Genomic DNA, 11,554 nt, shown 5'->3' on the forward strand with positions numbered 1-11,554 from the left:
AGCTTTATGAAAAAGTTCACCTCCGAGGAAATTCAGAAAGAAACACAGAGTGCAGGATACTCAGGGTGCAGCTTTTGTTCCCATTTTGTCACCCACTTAAACTTTTTTCCTTCCTCCCACTTGTCAAACAGTGCAAACACGCAGAGCAAAGGTTACCATAGGTTAACTTCTATTTAATGTCCCATAACCTGTCTTGCAAACATGACCATTGAGCCACGTTTACATTGAAGACAACACTTCAAAATCAAATACTGTGTACTCGGTTAGAAATATAAAGTAGTTGGGATTTTTTTTTAACAACTGTGCTACTTCTACTACTTTATTTTCTAAACTATATAAATTTCATAGCTTGTAATTTGATTAATGATTAATGTTTTTGAAATTCACATTTGTATGACGCAGACTTTAGTCAAGATGGAATACATTTGTCATTACTGCTAAATAAAGCTGTGGCTTGCCTACTTTGACAAAGGCCTCTACCACACCAGAGTTCCTGCTGTGAAAACATCTATTAGACCTGATCAACTGGGAAGACGCTAACATGGTGCCAGTTACCTGTTTAAAAACCTGTTTTATTGCACCTGACCCATCCTCACCTGTGTCCAGTCCCAGTGTATTAATAGCTAACATATTCCCACTGGTCTTTGGCACATTGTTCTTGTTATTCCGCTGGGTTTCATTCCCGACTGCCGCTTTTGATCTTTTATTGCCACATGAACTGTTCACGACCTTCCTGGTCAAACCTTTATCTTCAGCAACACATCACTGAATCACCAGAGTGGTTTAAGGTTAGCCCTGCAACAGATTGGTGACCTGTCCATGCAAGGTGCTCTGTGCCTTTCGCTCTATGATGGCTGGGATAAATTCCAGCCATCAGCAACCCTCAAATTTATACGTGGAAGAAAACAAGATGATTCCGGAATTTCTTGCGTAGAGTTTTTCTTCAGTAGTAACAATTTCTTTCCTTAGCCTAATTCTTAAATTGAATATTGATGAATGTAATTATTTAATTTGTATTAATGCTGACAGGAATTCTAAAAGACCTGCTGAGAGCTTCCTGAAGAGGGTAAATCCTTCAAACCAGCTCGGATCTGGTTGAGAGCCTCTGAATCATCTTAGCATTAAGAGCAAGTGGTCAGCAGAGGTAAACCCATATTTGCTCTTGTTAAGGAAGCAGAAATGAAAGAAGGGCATGTTCACATTTGCTACAGTAGGATGGTGGAGACTGTGAGTCAAACTGTGAGCAAACACTGGCTTGTTAGTTTTTCACCTGTAACAGGTGGAGCCTCTGCTATTTCCAGCTAGTTTCCTGAACAAACAGCATATCCTGTTTATAGTCTCTTCATAAGATTCAGCTGAACGTCTGTGGAGTGTCACTGGATGAGGTAGGAGCTGTTTGAAAACTCAGGTTCAGTCAAACTGTGTGTGGAAACAGGTTTAACTTAAACTCTAGTCTCAGGCTTAGCACAAGGTTAAAAGTTTAAGGTTAATTTGACCTATATTCATTATTCTAATACTGATGGCTAATAAGCTTGAGTTATGTATGTTGTTGAGAAGTGACAAGTACAGTAACAGTGAATGTCCTGTTAATTAAAGAGAGTTTCTTTATCATATTTTACAGAGTAAAAAACTGAATCACATTGAAGGAATTAAGTAATAAACAAATGTATTTAAAACATTGTGTTTTATATTTTGTATTCCTAGTAGTTTAACCAGCATCTGGCAGTGTGATAGCTGCTGTGTTTTCTGTGTGGGACGAAAAATGTTTTTATTATAACTGAATAAATGTATAAATAAATACTTTTATACAGAAATAAATAAATTAACCAAAAAATGGAAATGAGGAGAGCATTGAATTAAAATGTATTTTCCTTACAGAAACTATTATTGTGGCTATTTCGTGATTTTTCCTTTTCTGTTATTTCTTTTTTTTTTTTTTTCCTTTTATGTAATTTCTTTGTTGTTCTGTCTGTATGTGAATTAGCTGGGTAGTCCTGATCGCAGTTAAAAGCAGAATTCGTTTTTTCTGGGTGAATCAGACATAAGGAAATAATTCTTATCAACTACACATGCTAATTCTTCACCTAGCCTTTTGTAAACAACAATCAATGGCTTTGAGGTCAGGCTAGTGTCTCTTACCTTATGAACACTCAGACACAAATAAGCAAATGTATAAATTTAACATACAAAATATAAGATTATTTATAAAGTTGGGGAAACCTGCAGTCAGCTGAGACCGAAGAAGTTACCTGGATGAATGACGAAACGTCTCTCCTGAAAACGCTGCGTCCAGATGAACAGAATCAACGTTTGGAGATAAATAAATACAGCGACATGTGCATAGCTGAATGTAAAAAAATAAAAATAAACATGTTGAATTATGTAAAATTAATACAGCAGATCTTTATAAACAGAAATAGAATAGTAAACGTAGTAAGACATAAATAAGAAATAGAAACACAAAAATTGCTTTGAAAAAAGAAAGAAAGAAAATAATGACGTGACCTATAAATATATAACTAAAAAAGAAAATATTAAATACAGATCTAATGAATAGAACAACAAGTAAGGCTATAAATACTACAATAATGATACTTACAGTCCTGCCCTGTTTTAATACATTTGGATAGCTGTTGAACTCAAACAGGCAAGCTTAAAACCAGCACAACACTTGAGCTAGCATGTTCTATTTTCCTTCATTTACCATTATCAGCTGTGATCTGTCCAGGCATCATCATTAATCATGAGGAAGATTTCAGCACCATATTGGTATCCCTGTACGCACGCTGCTTACAAGAACACCCAAGTCTCTGTTACCATAGCAGGCTCACTCATGGTGACCTGTTCACAGCATAATTTAACACTGTTCTTTGCTATTTTAAAGAAATCAAACAAAAACTAGAATTAAGGACTGAAAACAACAGGACTGTAAACACATCAACACTGGAAACTTGACAGTTTTAGTCCAGAACTTCCCTTAAATGGAGGTCCCTGCAGATTAAAATCTTTGTATTATTTCCTTTTGAGTAGTATTTCACATAATACCACATAATTTCATGCTGTTCAATATGCAGCACCAAGTACAGCAAAACAAGTAGTAGGTGTGGCTTAGGCTGTGGAGCATTGGGCTTTAGCCTTAAGTTTGGACCAGACCTCTCTGAAAGGTTGCTTTTTTGTTACCAAAATATTTCTTCTTTTAAATTTTGCTCAGTATTTATATGTTTATATGTCTTTGAATATTAAAGCTTCCCACAAAAACAACAACCTTTAAAAGAGATAACATTTGTCTTTGTTAAGAGGATTGTGTATAATGAATAAAAATGGAAAGAAAAAAGTTTTTCAGTTTAAAACAGAAATTTGAAGAAAATATTTTATTCTGCATAAATGTCAAAATCATAGTGGCTATCCACACACACGAGCATCTCCCTTCAGATGCAGTTAAAAACCTATTGAAACTATTCTGTTAGTCAGAATTATCCCAGGTTTTATGTTTCTAGCAGGCAAGCTCCTGAGTTGATCTGAAATAACCATGTGTTTCAGCCACTGAGTCGCATTGCTTCGCTGTAAAAGCCTGAAAGAAGAGAGAAGTTAACAGACCAATCAGCCTTGCTCGCCCACACAGCGTGTACAGCCTTGTTTTTGTTCTGTATGTAACCATGGCAATTGCTCAGGCAGGTACGGTGACCTGCACTTTAGAGAAGAGGGGGCTGATTGCTCCACTGCTGCGTCACTCATTCAGCTGTTGCTATCTAGTTATGGTGAAATTATAAAGGTAGTGGAGTGACCCTCAACCCCACTAATGCTAATACGCGTCGTTATTTTGAACAGACTGAGGCTGAGCACAGCTTTAAATGTGATCTCGCTTATTTACCTCTCGTAGAGGAATTATTTTCCTCCTCCACAACACTGAATGGTTTTAACATGTTGGTTGGTAGGTGGTAGTTAATTGTTCTTTCACAAAAAACCTTTTGTGTTTTTGACAAACACACAGACAACAATAGCCAAGTCAAGTGCAATTAAATTCTAGTTACAGGCATATGACAGAGTAACAGAGTAATTAGACTTTAAAGTCTTAACTGGCGTGTACACCAAACTAGAGGCTCTTGACCTTCTTAGTTCTGTTGGTGTCCTTTGGGTCTGTAGGATAGTCTGTCCAAGAAGTTTCTCCTTTAGTTTTGTCAGTGTCTTTTCAAATGTTTTCCGTTCATCTGGATTTCCTCTCCTCCTCTCCTGAACTCTCCCAGCTTTTCCCATTTGTGAGTCCCTCTGTTTCCCTGTCTTTACCTCCCTCCAGTGAACAGCTACGGTGACGACGACGACGATGCCTCCAGCTCGTCAGACAGCGAAGATGAGATCCTGAGGCAGTTTGAGATGTCCGTGTCTCGTTCACAGAATTTTCGCACCGCAGCAGCAAACATCGGTGAGCAGCAGCCCCAGCAGACTCACCTGTCACTGGGTCGACGACACAAATTTACCCGACTATCAGACCAGGAGGAGGGCAGCACTGAGCCATCAGACTGTGAAGGTACTCATCCAGATACTGATTTGGGAATAATGATAGATAAAGACTTAGCCAGCAGTAGTCATCTACTAATCTGTCCTGATGAATCCAAAAAGCCTCAAATACTGTTTTTCCTGGAGATTAGAGGCTGTAAAGAGCTCAGGGAGAGAGCGTGGAAAGATGGAGGCATATGACACTTTGTGCTTGTTGGTTTGTTTGTTTATTTTAAGAAAAGCCCGAGGATAAGGAAGAATTAGAACGTTGCAAACAAACCAGCTCTCTTTTTTTTTTTACACTATTTTGTTTACTCTATTTGTGGTTTTTGTAGATTTGTTTGCCAGTGGATCAAATGATCAAAATCACTCATTATCATTATCTCATTCACACCCCGCTCAGCTGCTACATAACTTACTGCACGAACAGCACCCTTATTTGCTTTTTTACAGCAATCACAGACAAATATTTAGAAAAATCCTGAACTTACTCTTCATTATAACATGAGCAGCAGGTGGTTGGTGGGGGTGGTGACATGGTTTGGTCAGGGTCACTCTGTTTCAGCTTCTGTTATATATTTCCACCTTTATAAACAACATACACACACACACACACACAGAATGATGACTTACCTCAGCTTGCTGCTATGGTGAACTCTCTATGCAGCCATTGATATAACAGTCAGGCCGACCTTAATGACAGAGAATTGGAGATAATTGCTATTGATTGGTCTGAGGTACGGCTTGTTCTCCGTGTGTTCCTGCGTTAGGAAAAGGCCAAGGGTTGTCAAATTGCACAATATCCCTCCTGTTAACACACTGCTGTGCTAAACAAGGTTAGAAAACTGCATTTAGAGCTTTAAGACTAAATTAGATGGTATACTAGAGGAGATATTCATGTCCACCTAGGTCTAATTTCAGTAATTTGTGTTGATGTAGGTGGCAGCTATGTTTACATGTTCACCTCGTTCTGTTAGGAAGAGTTTCACTGCTGGATTACTGCACAGAGAGCACATATATTAGGTGAGGATACATACTGTTACACATACATTTTACATTCATGATGCAAGTATAAGTTTCTTAATCAAGCTGAAACATTTGAAGCACCGACTCACAGTTTTCCAGTAATTGTACGTGCACACCTGATGTGCAAAAATTTCCATTGCATTTTGCCGTAACATTTCTGAGCAGGGTTTTAAGGTTCTTTTGAGAAAAGTCAGTCTTTCTTGGTCAGCGCTCTCTCGATCCATGATGATGTAAAACTTATTTCAAAGGGAACATTGATGCTACTAGTTTACAAGTAGTTTCGCCTCATCTGAGGGTCCCAATTTGCATTTTCTTCTAGACTCTGGCAAAGTGGTCACACATCTAAATAACTTGTACTTATGTATAGTTGATGATCTTGGAATCGGCAGTTGTTCTAAATAGGCTGTAAAAGACCATATTTCCCATTGTTCTGAATATTGGTCATACAATGAATGCTGTCAAACAAACCACCAGTTGTAGTCAATCATTTAAAGGACATCGTAGAACCTTCAGCACTACTAAACCACTAAAGGATTTAGGAGAATGTATGTATATATTTGAGTCTGTATGTGTAATTTTGGCCATGTGTGGGTTCGAGAAAATCCCAAATAAATTCTAACTTGTGCATGCAGTTCTTGCTTTTTGAAATAATTAAAGCTGTGTCGTGCAATCATTTTAACCTGGAAAAAGAACAGTTCAACAAAATAATTAAAAGCTATAAATGACCATGACATACATACATTCTACACATTCAAATAATCTAAAAATTATTAGTAACTGCTTGTACATCTTCAATGCTGTGAGTGCACAATAATAACTGCTGTTACTTTTTTGTTACTTTTTTTTGTTACTTGTCCCATTAGGAATTTTGCACTTTTAAAAGTGAGTGAGATAAAAGTAGGACGATGGAAAGTTCCATCTCCAGTGTAAATATAAAGTATCCTTTCACCACCAGTTTAAAAACAAGTGCTCTTGTTCCTGCAGAAACGGCAGCTCAAAGCCAACAGGGTTTCCAGGATCCGCTCTCTGCGGTGGTAGAAGCAAAAGAAAGGGCATCCATGCTCTCTTTGGACAGACCTGCAGGAGACCACCCACTGGCCTCCAGTGACTGTCCCACCGTGAGTATGGACCAGCAATCTACGGAAGCAGTGGATCATGACAAGAATGAGGTCACAGAAAGCCCCTCCGCCTGGACCCCAGAGGTACTACAATCAGACATTAACCATTTCTAGTCATTGGTGTGTTTGATAACACTGGACCTTGTAAAACTGGAGACAAGCATTAACTTTACACTGTCTTACATCTATTTAAATGAGAAAAGAAGCATTTATTGGATAAACACATCAGAGAATTTTCTTAATTTCAATCAATCAATACTGCAATACAGTACTGTGCAAAAGTCTTGAGCCGCACCTCATGTCTAGGAAAATGGGAAACAAATGCAGTTTTTTATTAACATCAATGACCAGAAAGTTAAAAGTAAATAAATGAATAAATAAATAAATAAAGTGGTGCATGGATTACTTAACGGGGTCATTGAGCCCCTGCTGTTCCCATCATGCTTGGCAGAGGTATCATCGTCACTCAGTTGTGAGAGGATTACCACTCTGCTGTGGTAAGCCGCTCAGGTTCACGTTGGAAGAAACAAACCAACCACAGCTCTCTGAGATTTCACATAAATTGCTGATACATTCTTTGCTTATTTATTTGTGAATAATGGTGTCGTACAATCCAAAGCAAGACTGTAGATCCATTGATTCAATATCATCCTCCAAGGAGGTGAATGACCACCTCCTAGATCTGTAATCGGACACCTTTTACCTGCAAGACAAAATCACAGGCGGCCATACTGCCGTGTTCCCAATACCTTCGAATTTGGGAGTGATGTCACTCCTGAGTTAGCACGTTCCTGAAAAACGAGGAAAAACAGGATTTGTTTTGGTTCTTATCAAGATAGAGCTATTCAAGTATTGCTAGCATCCCGAGTTATGACTAATTCAGGAATTTACCAGTTATTGTCAGGCTCTTTTTCACTCCTACCTCTGTGGTGGGAAGCCTGCTCTTCACTCCTATGACCTCTCCAAGCTCCAGAGCTTCTGATCGCAGTCACTAGGAGCAACAACAGCAGAGCATGTTAGCTCAGGGTGCTAACGCAGCTAACAAAGAGAAGTTCGCTGTGTGTCTGGGCCAGCTGAAGTGGAACACAACGCTTGCTTGCTGGGATCTAGCACATGGAGTATCACTCTGATCAATGACTGATCCACGATCTAGTAAACCTCCCTGGTACATCATAGTTTTTCATAACACATGGTTAAGAGTTTGGGCTTTCATTTATTTTATGATGATCTTCTTGATGGTTTTGTTCCTGCATTTACTACATACACCAAGGTCTTGCATGCTAACTACCAACTTTTATTATTGAGCTGACACCATTATTGCACATAATCACACCTTTGCACATGGTGAGGAAATGTAAGGATCCTGCTACATGTGCTCATTCTTCTCTTTGGTCACTTGTTCAGCTACGTTGCAGAAGAAAGACACACGCTTCTCTCTCTGTCTGCCACACATACACATGCTTCTTCTTTTAGTCTCAGTCCTCAGTGAGATCTTTGTACTAATTACTTTAGTAAATCACCTGTCTTTAATGCATATGCTGCCGTAATCAGTGTTGTATAGGAGTGAATGTTGCCAACCTCTGCTTATGCAGAACAGTCAAATCCTTCAACCTCAGTGACTATTGAGATATAACATTGATTGTAATTATTATTTTAGTTATTAACCACTTTCTAATCAATACTGTATTTTATAAGACTGATTATACTAATAGCTCATCTTGATTTCTCATTGATTTTGAGGATTTTAGTTATTTAATTTATGTCCCCAAGTTAATGGTTAATCATTTGAGAGGCTAATTGTTTTATCAGTCACTAACATTAATGTTGGTGCTGTCACAGTTATAATCGTGTTAGGTAATATCTGCTACATTGTCTGCATATGTATGTGTGTGCGTGTGTAAAAAAAGCATGCATGCATATGCAAATATTCCTGCTCTGTGTGGTATTTGTGTATTTTGTATATATGTGTATATCGTTTGTGTGTTTGTAGAATTCACAACCTCTTAGTGACCGAATCACACTTTGAAATTGGGCGCAATCTGTGCTGTAAACACCTCCCACACACACACACACACACACACACACACACACACACACACACACACACACACACACACACTGGGTGATACTGAAATCTAGAAACGCTTCATAAATAACAAATGAGGTTGGATCAGAGGGGCTGCAGAGCTACAGAAACCCAGGAGAGCCTTTTTTTGTTAGCAGTTTATTTATAGAGTTATATAACAGCCCCGCTCGTGGTTAAAGATACAGCAAATATTACAGCTGCTAATAATACCACCCTTTCTGCTATGTTTACTGCCGTTATACCTGTTTCATACTACCTTCATGTTTCAGGTTTGTCTGGAACCCACAGACACAACCATAAAACTTTTTAAATCTGTAAAACCACATCATGCATCAGTAATAGATTAATCTATTATCACGTAACCAAGATAACCATCATCACCCACCAGTCAACTCTGATTAGAAGTATTTATGGAATATGGTTGTTACACGGCAGCGTGTGAAGCCCACATAAGCAAAAAAGCATCTATAAAACACTTGATGGCAAAATACAAGAATGTATAAAGGAACATTTTTTAATGTAGCCCAGTGCTATTTTTTTTAAACGTTCACTTGTAGAAGAAACTATCAGTGACAATTACACACCTTTACTTCAGTGTGTGGACACCAACAGCTACACTTTGTTTAAACCTGAAACCATGGCTTGTGCAAGTCCAGTGATGAGCAACCTGTATATTTAATGGGAACCTTTCCTATTAAACTATTAAGCATTAAATTGGCATTTGTAAAACTGAAACTGCTCTCCTTTTAAGCTGACTTTCTCCTGATTGGCTGCCCCTCTCAAATAAATTTGAAATATAGACTATATGGATGGGGGGCTGCTGTTCTTAAGAGCAGGGTGCTATGACCAAATTACTTACTGTATATTGGCTCTCAGTGCCATCATAAAAAAAACAAGGACATGTAGAGATATAAGCATTTAGAGCAGTCTGAATCTTGTGGTTTTTTTTATTTTGGCCGTCTTTTAGGTCGATAGCAATCAATAAGATTTAAATATGTGGTATTCTGAAGTTCACAGACATTGCTTGTGATAGTTTTTTTAAACTGTTACTTAGGATTATTAAAGATGTCTCTGATTTTATTTTTATCTCAACTAAATAAAAAATAAAAAATATGTTAAAAACAACAGCTAGTGAACAATTAGTAGGAACAGGTGGTGTAAAACTTAATTCTCATATTTTAGTAAACAAAATAACAGAAATTATTTTTTCGTGGAGATCGCTTTGTAAGGTAATAATTCTTCATTTAACTTGGGCCACTAATGATAAAGGTCTGTGATGTTTAAATTGAAAGTTATGCTTTTACTGTTTGCACATTTATACTGATGCCACCCCACTGCTACATTGGTCACATGAGCTACTACTTCCTGTTACTAGCAGCAGTAAACGTTAATGCTTTTTTTCAGGTGGAGGTCCATTCTTATGTTTTTATCTTTTATGTGTGCATCTCCTGACCTGCACATCCAGTAGACCTCGGCAGCCCTCTGATTATCTTATCTCCCCAGTGGTTGCCATGTCGACAGCAACACTCGGCCCGCTCGGTCAACACTTGACACAATCGATGTTGTGTTTGCTGACTGCACGGGAGCATTTAACTGCAGGGGTTGGGGAGATGCAGGAGGGGGCTTATGTATGCTTCAGGATCGCATTTCTGCTCACTTTGTCTCTCTGGACATTTAAAAGAAAGTGATTATTATGACTGACAGGTGAATAAAAAGCCAGAAAATCCCTTGAAATAAGAAGGTGACAATCAAATTTTTTTGTGCTAACATACTTTTGCTTACTTAAGTCATAAACTGGTTACCACTAGAATCCACTGACTGCAGCTGTCCTCCTTAGCAAAAGGTTAAACTACAGGTTGGTGTATTGTGTTTGTGATGATTTCTCTCCTTACTTTGCCAGGAAGAGCCACCTCCTCTTGGCGAAGTCTCGTCTCAGCCAGGCTGTTCTTCCCCTCGAACTCCTATCTCCAAGTGTGGAGATCTGGTCCTCTCCCTGGAGTACCGTCCTGCCGCAGAAAAACTGCTGGTCACTGTGATTGCGGCCCGAGATATCCCCGACAAGGCTCGAAGTGGGATGAGCGCCTGGCAGGTGCATGTGGTCCTGCTGCCCTCCAAGAAACAGCGACACAAGACCTCCGTGCAGAAAGGCTCACTCCCGCACTTCAACGAGACGTTTCGCTTCTCGCGCCTGGAGCCATCCGACCTGCAGAAGTCAGCTATCAGGTTCAGGCTGTATGCGCTGGGTAGCAGGATATCACGTGAGCGAATGATGGGGGAGAAAGTGCTGCGTTTACGAGGACTTAACCCAGACGGGGGGACGATGGAAACGACACTAGTCCTGGAGCCTAGAAGTAACCTGAAGGTAAGTAGGAAAAATGCCGTCAAGTTTTGGGTGTAACTGAATTTAAAAAGGATTTTGGGAGGTTTCTGTTCAGCGTATCTGTAGCCACCACACTTGTTTTTATTCCTCAGAGTGTGGACTCCCAGCTCAGCCTGTCTGCCGTCTCTCAGAGCGACAGCGCCTCATCAACCCAGTCTCTGACCCACGGTGGCGTCCCTGAACTGCTGGTGGGTCTCTCCTACAATGCCACAACGGGACGCATGTCTGTGGAGCTCATCAAGGGCAGCCACTTCAGAAACCTTGCCATGAACAGGCCACCAGGTCTGCAGGGAGCCTCTCTCACACATACACACAAACAATCGAATTATATACATTTGGTACACGTGTTCACTGTATACATGCAAAAACATCCAGCCAAACTGAAATGGCATTCATAACAATCTCTTCTCTTCTTCATCACTTCTCCTCTTCCCTCCTCCCCATTGGTCC

The 11,554-nt window shown here is 39.4% G+C and overlaps 1 protein-coding gene and 1 long non-coding RNA gene across 3 annotated transcripts in view; one reads left to right on the forward strand and one right to left on the reverse strand.

Annotated features, from left to right (window-relative positions):
- The window catches only part of syt16 (synaptotagmin XVI), a 41,678-nt gene that overhangs the window by 23,651 nt on the left and 6,473 nt on the right, over positions 1–11,554 (forward strand). For both annotated transcript variants that reach the window (XM_004554676.3, XM_012920095.3), the window contains exons 3-6: positions 4,295–4,525; positions 6,505–6,722; positions 10,625–11,086; positions 11,197–11,386. In XM_004554676.3, the coding sequence (XP_004554733.1) occupies positions 4,295–4,525; positions 6,505–6,722; positions 10,625–11,086; positions 11,197–11,386 (1,101 nt within the window). The remainder of the gene's footprint in view (positions 1–4,294; positions 4,526–6,504; positions 6,723–10,624; positions 11,087–11,196; positions 11,387–11,554) is intronic.
- Positions 6,752–10,754, reverse strand: LOC143414162 (uncharacterized). The gene is made up of 3 exons (XR_013094688.1): positions 10,617–10,754; positions 7,561–7,629; positions 6,752–7,429 (listed from the first exon to the last, which is right to left on the reverse strand). It is a non-coding gene; the product is annotated as an uncharacterized LOC143414162 (long non-coding RNA).

This window comes from Maylandia zebra, linkage group LG19 (genome assembly GCF_041146795.1).
Source record: "Maylandia zebra isolate NMK-2024a linkage group LG19, Mzebra_GT3a, whole genome shotgun sequence".
NCBI lineage: Eukaryota > Metazoa > Chordata > Actinopteri > Cichliformes > Cichlidae > Maylandia > Maylandia zebra.